The sequence below is a fragment of the Battus philenor genome, unplaced genomic scaffold (genome assembly GCF_028537555.1).
Source record: "Battus philenor isolate CCGP_79_NKW_IND1 unplaced genomic scaffold, ilBatPhil1.0.hap1 SCAF_4, whole genome shotgun sequence".
Lineage (NCBI taxonomy): Eukaryota > Metazoa > Arthropoda > Insecta > Lepidoptera > Papilionidae > Battus > Battus philenor.
Window position 1 is genome coordinate 1,411,526 of NW_027181704.1, and position 15,908 is coordinate 1,427,433.

A 15,908-nucleotide genomic window follows, 5' to 3' on the forward strand; every position below is an offset into this window, starting at 1 on the left:
TCATGTGCTCGTAATAAGCTGAAGTTTTGTCGTCGTAGAATAATTTTGGTACTGCAGTCTCCTAGCGCATGCCTTCCCGCATGCATGCATGCAATATTAATGCCGGGCCATGCGGAGTCTACTACGAGCCGTCATGTTTAGAACGACTTGCACGAGTTTTAGCTCATGTCAGGCGCAATGATGGGTTATTAAAATGCCGCTTGCGTTTTAATTTATATTTATTTTTAAACAGCGATTGTAGCATTTCTACCATTATTATATTTAGTGATGTTTTATATTGACATTACTATTATATAAATATTAGAAATATTTAACTCACGTATTTTAAAATTTACTTAGTTATGGCACTGAAACGTAATATCTCATTCTGGAAACTTCTTCGCTAAGCTCACAATCTTTAGGGTTCCTCCACGAGATTTAATCAGGGATGAGTAGATTTATAGATGAATGAAAGCTAACGACATAGCCCAGCAATGGGCTAGTTGAAGTACCAGTAGGTAAGCTATGTAGTGTATAGATCAGATTGCCGCTTAGACCTTAAGGTTTTGTTAAGTTAGTCGGAAGTCAATATAGGCAGATCTTAACCGATCTCATTGGAAGTCTCTAGAAGAGGAATGTCCAGCAGTGGGCATATTACGGCTGAAATGATGCTGATTATTTTCACGATTTGATATTTTAATTTGGGCTTATATTGGTGTTAATATTAGGTTTTGATTTGAGGTCGTATCCTGTATATGAATATGTGAATGTATAATAAATAAAAATTAAATAACTTAAATGTAGACCACATAAAGTCATTACTTATGTACTTACATACTTTACTTACAATATTTACTTATTTTTTTATTGAATTATGCTTATAGACGATTTTGACATTTGAAGTTTTTCATTTTTTGTTTAAAATATAAGTAACTATTTGAAACCTTGGATCTTCTTTACGATGTATGAAAAGAATATTAATTTAATTGGAGAAATGATTATAATTCAAATTACGAACAAAATTCAAGTTTAAAAAGCAATTCCACGCAAGAGTTGGTAAGGAGTTATGAGCAAGTGAATCCGAGATATCCATTCGCGTTTACAAAGGGTTGTTCGTCGTCCTTTCACCGTTTGGTTTACCGATTTGCTGAACATTTCTGCAGTAATTACTGAAAGCCAAGAGGATCAAATTACGTATTTTAATTCTTCATATTATATACAGTACTTGGTATATGTGCTAAAGATTTAAATGGGTGAATGTATAGCTGATTTCGCTGCAAAACCTTGAAAATTTTTACACCTTTTCATTTTTGTGTAAACTGATCATTCTGAAATATATCTAATAGATTCAGGTGTTACTTTGCGCAAGTCTACCCTAAGTAAGAAAGGGACAAATATATAGCTACTTTCGTTATGCAGCAGGGATCGGGTGGCTCTCTCTCTCCTTTTCTGTCAATTGAACTTCAAGTCAATTTACCTTAAATTAAAAACGCTTAATCTTACTGCATCATCATAATTTTGTTCATAAGTTTTGAAACCGATTTTCAGATAGAGCGTAACATTAATTGTTAGCAAATAAGTTTAATATTTATTCTGCGAAAGGTGTTCAGGCCCATTATCAAGAGATTCTCAGATCCCTTATAAATTAATTTACAATATACTCCTATGTAATAACTTTGAGATATCGTAATAAGTTTAAATATAGTTTTTAATCTATAGTCGTAAAAATCCTATAACAGTACAAGAATGTTTTCAGTGTAAATAAAACGAAGGATTAAATGGTTTTAACTAGTGTATTAAGTATTTTGTTGATCACTGTGATCACTAAGAAAGGTTCTTGTGGGCTTTCTATAGATCTGGGCGTATTTGACATCTCATAAAATTTACTTGAAAGTTGCCATGATTGTGGAACTTCATTTGTTAAATTATTCTTTATTCAAATTAAGCTTCTTGCATTCATGTTATAACAAACACAGATGAATGATGCATGATCTTAATTGGTTAGAAAAAACAAATCTTTGAACATGTATAGAGAATGTCTACAGAGCCAATAATTTTTGTTGAGAATGACTTTATCAATACGTATTTTTTTATCAGTATTATTTTTTTTCTGGAAGTTTCTAACGGATAAAGAAAAACAGATTATTAAAATAAAACTTGTATAATTTTAGAAGATATTATGTTACATAACTTCGACAGTTTACTTGTACTTTGAGGTTAAAATTAATCGTAGCTAAGACAGGAAAATGTACCCGGTCAAGATGGCTTGTTTAATATATATATATATATATATATATATATATATATATATATATATATATATATATATATATATATATATATATATATATATATATATATCTACTTTTTCATTTTAAAATAAAATTTATCATATGTCAATTATAAAAACGGTGTGTCCTTATAAGCTTACTAAAGTTTTAATTTGAAAATAAATACTATTTCTTAATTCAATTCGCTAAAAAACATTTTCTTTTTTCTTCAGGTACTGACAAACGAAAACATCGATATAATTAAACAAAATAAGCTAATGTGCAGATGTAGGAATGTGACAATAAAGTCGAGATCTTTTTTGAAAATGAAGAGGCGAGCTCTGACGACAGTACGCGAGGAGAGCCAGGGGCCGAGCTTATGCAACAGTGATTACGTCATATACACGATGGTCACCGCCACCGCTGTGCTTAGCTACGTCAACAGCCTGAACGGTGACTTCTTACATGACGACATTCCGGCTATTGTGACCAACGGTGATGTGATAGCAACTAACTCGCTGAAGCACCTCCTGTTGAATGACTTCTGGGGTACACCCATGGCGGACCCAAACAGCCACAAGTCCTATCGACCGTTGACAACACTTTCATTCAGGTAAGTTGAATTTAAGTTATATTGTTTAAGTTGTGTAAGATGTAGTAGAATTGTAGAAAAACATTTAAAAAATCCGATTCTTGTAGTGCTTGTGGTTAATGGTTCACTTTATTTGTTTTTTCATTGTTTGACTATAAATCATTACATGTTCTCAGTGAGATAGTTATAAGGTAACAAGTATAACTAATTTTATATTTCTAAGCTTCTAAGTTTGTACTTTCTTACTGCCTTTTGTTACTGTCTATCTCCAAAAAAGTAAATAAATAAATAAACTTATGCAAACTTATTTAACTTAACATTAAAATGAAGATGCGTTTATTATAAGACCCTTTAGCTAATCTCACCGATGGTTAAACTTAGATCAGAATTGTTGGATTGATTTACCTGGAAACTTGTCTTCTGTTCCTTTAGCTACAGTACCAATTGAAAGTCACAACATATACATATACCTTTACTATATATATATACTCTCTCTCTCTCTCTCTATCTCTATATATATAACGATACATGTACCTTTTCTTTATTGTGACTCTTACATCTCGGTATATATAATACAAGTCATTTTCTGAAAATCATATGTCCATATATATTTTAGAGGACCGGCTTTTTGAATCCATTGGGGGTCCTACCACGATAATAACTTTCGCATACGATAACGTCGTTGCCTGCGACTCTACATTACACGTGTATACCGTGCGGTGGCCAGATAACCCGAACGCACCTGCGGGACGGCGCTAATAAATTTTGATAACGCCATTCATGTCCGCCCACAAAAAGTTACCTCTTATCGCTGCGAATTCGCACTTTTTCGGAATAGGGTACCGTTGATACATTTTTGTTAACTCACCTGACGACACTTCTTACGTCGCATAAATGTTTATACGGGATGATTAATTATCGTTCTAAAAGCTTTAAGCTTGTGAATATACCGCTCTTTAACACGTTCACTGCGGCTTGAGGTCGATTCAGCCTCATGGTAGACTTTGCACTGGTGCGGCGCGTAAAACCCGTGTTTTCTCTCTAGTGCGGCGGCTGTTTACATTCAACCGTATGAGGTATGACAAAGACAAATATAGCTTTTTTTATGTCTGCGAAGCATTGACTCAATATTGTAAAAAAAAATGATTGAAACATGAGGCAGAAAAGGCCTCTACCGCACTACTAGGAAGTTCAGCTTGAGGCTGATTCGACCTCAGCCGCACCAGCTGAAAGTTCTTCAAAATTGGGCCCGCAGTGAACGTGTTAAGGTACGGTATAATAATACGATTAAAATATTTTAGAAATTTTACTTACGACATTTTACAATTAATTATTGCTTAATATCTAACCCTGGAGACTTTGTAGTGCTAAAATATATGGGCCTATCGAAAAGACCTTCTTCAAAGTTTTTGCACCCACTTTCAATTATCCTATATAAGGTGATCTCTCTGTGAAATATGTAAAATAATTTTTTTTTTTCTATCGAAATTCGACAGGCTTATTACTTCTGGCCGTATAAGTAAGTCTGCAAGTAAGGCAGTATAATTAAGTCTGCTAGGACAGAGAGTAAATAATAATAATTTTAATACGTAGTAATCTGAATTCGAATCTTAAGTGGCGGTGGGTGATATCGCTCGTACAAGCGATTACTGTTGGGGTCGAAAGGTTCTCGAATAAGATGATATATGGTGATTTATGGTAATCTTTACTAGTCGAATACGTGTCGATAGAAGAAGTAATATTTAAATAAGAATTATTCATCAGCGAGTTTTAAATGAGGAGATCCGAAAAGAAAACCAAAGATGTATAGCACGAAGAGTTCTCGTCTGAAATGGCAGTGGACAAGATACATTGCCTGTGCAACCGATGGCTGTTGGGGCAGAAAGCTTCTCGAGTGGCGACAACGAGCTAGTAAACACGGTGTGGTTGATCCCTCAACAGTTGCACTCAATATACGTAGCACGTGTTTGTGTTCGAAATATAAGCTTATGATGGAGAAAATATGTGAAAAACCTCACACGAGTCCAAAAAACCTTTGCTTCACAAGATTTTCAGATTATTGTTATACTATATATATTTATACGAGTTATTGTAGTAATTGTATCAACTGTAAAACCATTTTCTTTCAAGTAGACAATAAGGCTTTCGATTGACGACCACGAGCCGGTGTGGGCGTGGGAAAGCTTCCCAATAGGTGGACCGATGACATAATTAAAGTTGTGGGAAGTCGGTGAAGGAGGGCAGCGTAAGATCGGTCATCGGGGTGATGAGGAAAGAAGACAAAAAATAATCCAAATTTTGTAATCGATCGCTGGATGATATACACCCCTTATAAAGCTTTAACAGTTATAACCAATCACCCTGTACAAATATTATTTCACAGATCAATTGTAAACGTGTCGATACTAAGACGTTATGCATTGCGATTCCCAAAGCCGATTTACTGCCATTGTTTCATATAAAACAATGGAGTCGCGTCTATAATTGTATTGTGCCTCGAATGATGGAATTTAACACTTGTGTAATGTGCCGTCGGATAATTCTGTACACAATTCATGTGTGTAGCGTATATTCCATTATCGAGATTAACTCAATTAATAACCACTAATGTACACGCCTCGCGTCTATTGGTACAGTCGTACAGAAAAGCCTAATATGATTCTACTCGGTACATTCGTGAATGTAATATATAAATACATAAAAGTGATCTGATGAGAAAATTACGACTATTTTCATTACCATCATCTAAAATGATTCAGAATAAAAAACATCCACTCTAGATAAACTTTTCAAAAAGGCTGCATGAGGCTGTAGCTTTTATAATTGTCCACAGCTGGACATAGGCTTCCTTCTCAGTTAGATTCATGATCTGCCAAGGGTTTTAACCAAGATTTTCTATATTTTTGGTGCAAGTCCAACTGCTTGTTGCTGCCACTTGATCAGGCTCACCGCCACTTTAAATTGCCAATCAGAACTGTTGATATATTATGTAAAAAATCGAATTTATATGACTAATACTAAGATAGAGAAAGATACAATATGTGTGTCTTAAGCATATCCATGCTTAAATACGATACTATAAAAGTAATATCAAAGCCTATACCTTAATAACGCGGAGGCCTAAAGTGAAACTATTCTCGGAGCAAGACGAGAGCCAAAACTTATAAGTTTGCGTTGAGAATATGAGAACAAACACGTAAGCAACTGAAATCGGATTACACGGGGGGGCTTTCTGCAAAAACCAATAGGTCTCGAACGCCTTTGGGACGGCAGCGTAATCGCATTAGGGTTCCGTGGGTGAACTGCTAAAACCAATTTATGTTTTAATGTTAATACAACGCCCGCCAGTGCCTCATGGCTGACAGGTAACATGTTTCAATACCCAAATACTGGACGGAATCTATAACAGATACAGATAATATATAATACAGAATATATTATCTGTTAGAGATTCTGTCTAGTTGTCGAACTTTGATTACAAATATATTTTATATAAATAAATTGTAATTAAGAATATTAATAGAACAATAGAAACTTTATATTCCTTTAAAAATTTTAAAAAATTTAAATAATAAAAATAAGCGATTTTTTAAAACTGATTATCACTGGTTGGACACCAATGGAGTTTCCGTGTGTTTAAGGTGGCAGGGTGTAGAGTATATCTAGCCTAAAACCTTTTTTAAAGTAGCTAAGTTCGAAGGCTCTCGGGGAAGCCTTGGTTGATACATTCTACTATTTTACTGGATGGTTTTTTTTTCATGTTTTCGTAATGTCACAAGAAAAATTCACGTAGTAAGGAAAAAAATAAGATAAAATATGAAAATAAAGAGTGAACCACATTTCTCTATGTCCTTATAATTTTAACAGATTCTATTTAAATGTGTACCTCACTGTTAAACATTTAAAGCCAGTCAAAAAAGTTTTAGTTTGAATAGTAAAAATGTAAATATGTAAATATTAAAGTTTATATATAAAAATTTCCATTTTTTGTTTTTAAGGCATTTATTCGATAAATAAAATTGTCCACATTAAAAAAAAAATTTTTTTTGTTGGACTGTATTAGGATAATAACCAATAAGTAAGCCTGTTGTGACAGCTACTTGTGTAGGTTGCAGCGTAAACCAACCTGTGAATGTATTTATTTATTTTTCCACGAAAATAAAATTCAAGTCAATTTTGAACTTCAACCCAAATACAATGACAGCGACTATATCTTTTCTAGAGTCCAAATTCAAATAGGTGTTCGAATTGAAATTCGAACTGAAAAAAAAATATTTAAAAAAATAATGTAACCATAGTGGCCAGTTACAAAAGCCCTTTATATGGATGCTACGTATGTTATATACAGGATGATACGTAACAGTGTGAAAGTTTCAAAGGGGTGAATGTATAGTTTATTTCTTCTGCATTAATCTATGGTACATTCTTCACAAAAAACAATGGTTTTACTAATTGAAGTAATAATAATAAAATAAAAAACCTTTTTTAAAATTCGAATTAGTACATATTAAAATTAACCACTGTTTACTCTGCCTGTCCATGCAGACTTTGTGCTAACAGAATATATTAGTATGAAGCATTGCCATAGAAAATAAATACATTTAAAAAACTTTTAAGTTAAACGGTTTTTTGATACTCATATTGTGGTGGTTGTGGATAAATATGCACCTAGTCCGCCATATTGGAACGGCGTCCATCTTGAATTTTAAATTTTGATATAATCATCGTCTTTTACTAATGTAGCCCTTTCATTTGATACCCATATTGAGGGGGTTAAGGAAAAATATGTAATCCGCCATTTTGTATCAGCGGCCATTTTAGATTTATAATGTTATTGATTTTATTATATTGTATTGTCATCTAGTGTGTACCAAATTTCAGATCCATCTGACAGCGGGAAGGTGCTTAAATTTCAATTTCTAATTTTGACCCAAATAAATAAACAAATAAATTCCGTACGGGTCGAACTAAATAAAACCGTTTAATAAAATATAATTCTATTTCGTCTATATCTCTGTTGTATCGACTTGTGAAATACTAGAGTTACAAAGACTTAGTTAAACTTTAAGATATCCTTTTGTTTTTGTAGGTTGCAGACTGTACTTCCAGAAGTTGACATGTTGTATTCTAATAAAAAATAATATAACATTTTTAGAGTGATTACTATACAGAATGATTGAAAAATAGTTGTAAGAGCTAGAAATAATCAACTTCAGTTTAATAAAAAATGTCTATGTGAGGGAGTTTTTCGACTGTAACAAGTTCAAATATGCACCATTTTAATACTTTTTTCACAATGGTGCTCCTATTATTTTTGCGCGTCTTTGATGTGAAATGGATCAAGGTCGGAGAAATTTTTTCGCAACTGCGATTAGTCATACACAAAAAACAAGTCGCGCGAGTAATCTTTAAATATTTATTATAAAAAAATAACTTGTACTTAGAAACAAGACAGAAACTTATCCGAAACATTCGCTGACACACAAAGTAATATACATACGGAATCCAATACGATCGCTTTGCTTCGGCAAAGCTTTTTGTAGCGAACATTTCCTTACACCGATGGGGTGGTAGGGTGAGGTCACGCCAGTGTGAGGCAGCCCGCATCTCTATCGGTCGCGTTATTGATAACGCAGACGAACGAAGCACGCGACACTTGCGCTCAGATCTGCGCGGTGGCCAACTTTGCCATTAACAATTGGCCCAGTTTTTTATAGTTTATTTAAACCTGTTTTTCTGCGGTGCACAGAGACTATATACAAGAATATATCTACAAAACTTCACGTGTATTTATTGTAATGTTAAGATATTTTATTATTATTGTTGAAAATAATAAAATCTCTTTCTTGTCAGCACCGCCTTGCCATAGAGCATCCCTCTTACTTGTATATCTTGCGTTCATACACATACAATAGATTTATAAAGTAGTTTTCGTAACACAAAAAGCACGCTATGGAACTGTATGAAATATAATTAGGCTTTCTACTCCATATTGCTATCCTCAGGTTGTGTGCCAGTATCTGTGCGGCGGTTGCCGTATTCACATTGATGAATCTTGCGATCGCATCATGAGTCTTGTCTTCGTGTGACGTGATATTGCTACCACCGCATGATGAAAACTGTTACACAGCCCAGGACAAAGTGATAACAGCCTCGATCTTTAGCCACTGAGCTTTTGGATGGTGACCGTCGTTGAACCTGTTGTTATACCGTAGCCTTGGCTATATGGACTTGTTTATCGACTTTTATATGAGTTAGGTACAGGATATTTTTCTGTTTCTTGATATTATCGCCTGCTTAGGAAATACATCTCCTCCTTGGTCGAATAAATGTTCTCGCACACCTCCTTTAGGGCACACGCCACAGAATTTAAGTTTAATAAAATGAATGTCAATACACCAATACCTCACTTTGCGTCGTGGTTACGTTTCAAAAAAACACGAAAATTGAGAAAAGTGAAGATTTAAAAAACAAAAATAATCTGATTCTGCCAATAAATAAATTGAAAAAATATGTACCTTTTTTGTTACCAGAAACAACACGTAAAAATTTATATAAATTTATTATTCTCTTTTAAAAAAAGCACAACAAACAACATTACAAAACACTACGTAATTGAAATTGACCTTCAAAATTAGCAAAACAAAGTGAAAATAAAACTGTATCCAAATTGCGTTGAGTTTTAGTTAGAAAGGGAATCCCCGAGTTTTGAGCATGGCGCAATTAGAAACGATAGTGTTGCCATCTTTTGGAAAAAAAGAAAATTACAAAAAAAAATTAAAGACTCGAACCCAAAACAACGCAACCTCGAAAATCTAACGACGCACAGCGAAAATTAGTACTAATTAAGCAGCGACGCAACTTCGAAAAAAACGCAAAACGAAACGACGCAAAGCGAGGTATTGGTGAATAGCTTTTACTTAAATTTGTTTTACAACTTACACAAGTAATCGCCGTAAATAATACTAAGTGGATGTCTAAATATATTTCAGGCTTTATCGATTCGCCTGAATTTTCAATGTAATATAATATGCTTATAGAACGCTTTGTGTTATAATATAATCTAAATATTATTTTTGGTATGAAGCGATGAAATTGAACATGATCTTACAAATATATCCTTATGCTTACATTTCGTGTGCGATCTTTTTTGAAGTCAAAGCAAAGGTATCTATACAAAAGATGGATGAATTACTTGAATGATGAATTACTTTATCGACCCTTGACCTTGTCTAACCAGTATGATCCGTACAAGTTAAAAAGTCTGTTTTAATATGGACAAGTATATTAGAAAAAAGGTAAAAAAGGGTTGATGGCTTAGAAACATTTTTATTTGCTTTAAATAAATAGAAAGTAACTGTTTTATATGTTATCTATGACTTTGTGTATGTGAACTAATTTTAAATTATTTTGTTTATAACCATTGCAAGGCATAGATCTTCCTTGAAGATCGCTCCGAAATATAAATATATATATAAATAAATTTATATATATATATAAATTTATGTATTATACTACATATATACTATATTAGGTGGGCCGACGTTATAGCGCAGGATCATATATATATATCAGGATATATATATATATATATATATATATAAGATCGCTCCTAATGATCGAATAAAATAATTATAAAATAATAATAAAATAAATAATAAAATAAATTAAAAATAATAATAAAATGCCTAACGCTATCTAACATATAAATAAATAAATGAAAATTATATATACATAAAGTTTGCATCATCAGGAAAATTACAATTAGTTTTTATCAAATTAAATATAAATATTATACATAGGATTTTTAAATGAAAATAAAGGTTTAGAATGAATTGTTCTACAACTATATTATTTTTTGTAGATCCGTTTTAGTGACATCTTAGGGAGGTACCCTTGTCATAGATGGACAGTGATAATATTTTCTTAATAATTTATTTCCGTAATTATTATAACTGTCTCTCTTCTTTTATTCATCTCAATTTGTCTTACTAATTCTTAATTTCCATCTCATTCTCTTTCATTCCTTTCCAAACCTTATTTCCTTCATAATTAATGGAATCAGGCGTTACCTTGCGGAAGTCCATCCTAAGTAAGAAAAGGACTAATATTAAGCCACTTAGCACACGCAGTGGTAGTCGTGCAACAAAGTGCACCGCCCACCAGCCCGCTGATAAATAAAACACATGGTCAAGACTCTGTGTTGGGTACTAATCGGTGTAACATAACTCCTGAAGATGCCCCGTGGAGGGGTGAAACACGTGTTGAGTGATTTAACGGTGGCAGTTGTGTAATTCGCATTGTTTGCCGCATACGCATTCATCAGCGGGCTGGCGGGCGGTGAACTTTGTTGCACGACTACCACTGCATGTGCGGAAGTGGCTAAATATTGGTCCCTTTTTTACTTATTTCCTTTCTTACATCACCTCTTATCCTTCGATATTACACCTGAACTATTTTACAGTATCTATTATTATAATTTCTATCTATATATTAAGGATATTGGAAAATTGATACATACACAAAAATATCCGTCTAAGGATGTTTTGGTATTCTCATATGAAGGCGCGTATCTACTTTGTTAGTTTTGTTATTAGAAATATACTCGTATAGGAGAGGCCTACGTTCAGTAGTAGATGTCTTGCAGCTGAAATAAATTCATTTAAAAAACTTCTAAGTTAAACGGTTTTTTGATACCCATATTGAGGGGGTTAAGGAAAAATATGTAATCCGCCATTTTGTATCGGCGGCCATCTTAGATTTATAATATTATCGATTTTATTATACTGTATTGTTATCTAAATTAAATGTGTGTACCAAATTTCAGATCAAACTGACAACGGGAAGGTGCTAAAATTTCAATTTCTAATTTTGACCCAAATAAACAAATTCCGTACGCGTCGAACTAAATAAAACCGTTTAAAAAAGATCATGATTATGATAATAATGTGTTTAATATATTTATGAAACAGTTATCTTAAATAAATATCTTTCAGTGTAAAAGATTTTTAAATGATAAAAAAGTTTTGTAATCTATTGTAAAAGTGACCGAAAAAAAACCGTCTGAAAATAAAACTTTATACGTGCTCAATCTGATTCTAGCTCTTATCTAATTGGGCTATTTAAAATGTTCCTATATGAGTAATTATCTAAAAAAGTCAGTACAAGCACGTATACAGGGTGACGTTAAGACGTAACATTTTGTAAAACGTTAGCCAACTCGCACAATATCGATAATACGATCGCAATTGGTACGCTGCCAGCGGTTATTAGCCGGTACATACCGAACGCTGTAATTACGGTCCGCAGCGGTGCCCAATTGATCTTATTGTTCTCGTCCGTGTCTCGGGGTATCGTTAGTATAATTGATACGTTCGAAATCGATATGGCTACTGAGGAATTTTTCTTTGTTTCGATTGGTTCAGCCAATTTTCGATACCGGATTTGGTAAATTCATATTGTTATTTTTTGAAGCTTTAATGACATGTAAGCAACGTAGTGCACCTATGAATGAGCAACATATAATTTTATTTTGTTATAAAAATTATTAATTAATAATGTCAAATATATTTAAAATGTTGCCTAGTACCTCAGTACTAAAAATATTGATTAAATGTACATTTTTATATATAAATATATTACTTCTTATTGAAAAGACTAGTTAAAAGGTAATTTATTTATTTTTATTTACATTTTATTGTATCTAGGGTATACATTATTTTGTTATAAAAATTATTCAAAACACCGAAATAATAATGTCAAATATATTTAAAATTTTGCACATTACCTCAGTACTAAACGTATTGATTTTATGTACTTTTTTATATTTAAATATACTACTTCTTATTGAAAAGACTAGTTAAAAGGTAATTTATGTATTTTTATTTACATTTTATTGTATCTAGGGTATACATTATTTTGTTATAAAAATTATTCAAAACACCGAAATAATAATGTCAAATATATTTAAAATTTTGCACATTACCTCAGTACTAAACGTATTGATTTTATGTACTTTTTTATATTTAAATATACTACTTCTTATTGAAAAGACTAGTTAAAAGGTAATTTATGTATTTTTATTTACATTTTATTGTATCTAGGGTATACATTATTTTGTTATAAAAATTATTCAAAACACCGAAATAATAATGTCAAATATATTTAAAATTTTGCACATTACCTCAGTACTAAACGTATTGATTTTATGTACTTTTTTATATTTAAATATACTACTTCTTATTGAAAAGACTAGTTAAAAGGTAATTTATGTATTTTTATTTACATTTTATTGTATCTAGGGTATACATTATTTTGTTATAAAAATTATTCAAAACACCGAAATAATAATGTCAAATATATTTAAAATTTTGCACATTACCTCAGTACTAAACGTATTGATTTTATGTACTTTTTTATATTTAAATATACTACTTCTTATTGAAAAGACTAGTTAAAAGGTAATTTATGTATTTTTATTTACATTTTATTGTATCTAGGGTATACATTATTTTGTTATAAAAATTATTCAAAACACCGAAATAATAATGTCAAATATATTTAAAATTTTGCACATTACCTCAGTACTAAACGTATTGATTTTATGTACTTTTTTATATTTAAATATACTACTTCTTATTGAAAAGACTAGTTAAAAGGTAATTTATGTATTTTTATTTACATTTTATTGTATCTAGGGTATACATTATTTTGTTATAAAAATTATTCAAAACACCGAAATAATAATGTCAAATATATTTAAAATGTTGCTCAGTACCTCAGTACTAATAATATTAATTTAATGTACATATTTATATATAAATATACAATTTATTGACAAGACTAGTTAAAAGGTAATTTATGTATTTTTATTTACATTTTATTGTATACCCTAGATAATAACTAAAAAAAATGAAATAATTTATGTAGAGGTACAAGAGGCGGTCTTATCGCTCTAGGCGATCTCTACCATACGTCATTTGGATGAAGATGAGAGACATGAAGGAGGGTGCAATTAAGGATGTATATACATACGTTACTGTACATATAGAGATACACAAAACACATATATACATATATACTACGTGGAAAAATTATTACATAAATACGCATAAATAACAAATGCTACACGATATCCTATTTTAGAGGTCAAGTGCTCTTTTACCATCATTTAGTAAAACATCAACCAATTACCTTCTTCAAATTATATTTAAAAAGATACATAACTCTAAAAGTTTTCTGTGATGTTATAATTAAAAATTTCAGAAGAAATCTCTCATGAAACGTCAGCTTCGTGTCGTATATTTCAGGATATACTTTATACAAAGCATCGACATCAATTCTAATGAAGCAGATGACGTTTCTCAGCAATTAAACATCCCGGCGCTCTTTCAGTCAGGTAGCGAGCGATTCATAACGCCGGAAGTCTATGGAGTAATAAGTGACAAAGATTAATACCGACCAATCTATTCAGGGATGCTGCGAAATTGTCTCCGTTGCGGCGCTCCCGTAAGACACTCGGTGATTTGGTGAATACAGAATTCTTTTAATATTAACTAAGTACATAAAATGTTTCTTTTGTAAATGTTATTTATAAGGAAAACTAATTTTTAATCTTTTTATTAATAAATATAAATCGATTGTGATAAGCAAAAATGTTATGTAAAATAATGAAATAAAAAATAACATTAAATTTTATTTTAATTAAATTAGAGACAATGAATAAGCCGCGTAGAGAACAGAACAGATCGTAGCTGGGACCTTAAACTGCTGAAGTGGAGACCGCGGGTTCGAAAGTAGAAAGTCCACCCACAAGTGGGCATAAAACGATAGTTCTTTCAGCAGTTCTAGTAATTTGTGGAAGAAATTGATCGCAGGAAAGTATAAAGGAAATTAACATCATCTCGACTAGTAAGACAAGAGGGAGAACGCCAGATTCTTCTGGAGTACAGTAGAACGATAATTGGAATAGTATTAAAAAGGAATGAGAAGTCAGTCAATAGAAGAGAGATGAATATTGTGAACAAGCTGTGAAAAATTGAAATAAAAATTGTGATATAAAAATGTATAATAGTAAATGATAATAAAATAATGAATACAAAATAAAACTAACATAAATATAAGAATTGTAAAACATATATCAAAAATAAAAATTTTGACTTGGTATAGTATTCTAAATGTAAGGGGAAGAAAGAGAGGCGATATATGATATGTAACAAGGTATGGAAGAGAATGAGTAGAACAACAGAGTAATGAATTAAAGATCCTAAGAAGGACTGAATAGGATTGTAAATGATATCCCTGCTTACATATGGCAGGGGAGCACGAGAGGTCAAAACCCAGAGCTTTTTAGAAAAATTAAAAATAAATCTATGGAAGAGACTTATGTCCGCCTGTGACACCTGTGTTGCCTGTGTTGTTTGTCATTTTATTTTAGGTTCTCTAAAAAAATGGCACTAAACGTAATTACAAGTTGAACAACATCGAAATGTCAGCACAAAACAATATATATTTTAAATCTACCAGCATAAAGCATAAATTACTTTAAAAAGTTTAGATAGCGAAAAAATGATCTTACGGTATGAAATGCTATGTTATACTTAATTATAAAATAATAAAAAATCTTAAAACACTCTTGTCTGGTAAATTAAAAAGATAAAAATTACAATAATAGTAATATTAATAAAAATGCTAATTCATAATTATTTTCGAAATTGGAATAAAAATTTAGATTCAAACAATAAAGGAGAAAAAAATATGAAGTCGTAGGAACATAATTTATAAATAAAAATTAAACTTGATTCTAAACGCACTAATCAAATTTCTAGAACATTTATAGAATATATAGACCATTTATAACAACATCGTATTTAAATTTTTACACGAATATGTCTCTACGTGATTTATCGAAGAAAGATTTAAGCTGCATTTTCACTAAAAAAATAAATAAAAGTAAAATATGTTACAGTTGTCTCGAATAACTGGCGGCACGCCAATGTTACGACCGCGATTCTCGCCTGGGACAATTACTTGTTTGTATAATATTGTTACCTACATTTTAAATTTGT

The 15,908-nt window shown here is 31.6% G+C and overlaps 1 protein-coding gene across 1 annotated transcript in view; it reads left to right on the top strand.

Moving 5' to 3' along the window:
- Positions 1–2,527: 2,527 nt before the first annotated feature.
- LOC137929007 (protein O-mannosyl-transferase TMTC1-like) overlaps positions 2,528–15,908 on the top strand; it is a 92,243-nt gene continuing 78,862 nt past the window's right edge. Inside the window, exon 1 of the mRNA XM_068772020.1 lies at positions 2,528–2,862. Coding sequence (XP_068628121.1) covers positions 2,528–2,862 — 335 coding nt within the window. The remainder of the gene's footprint in view (positions 2,863–15,908) is intronic.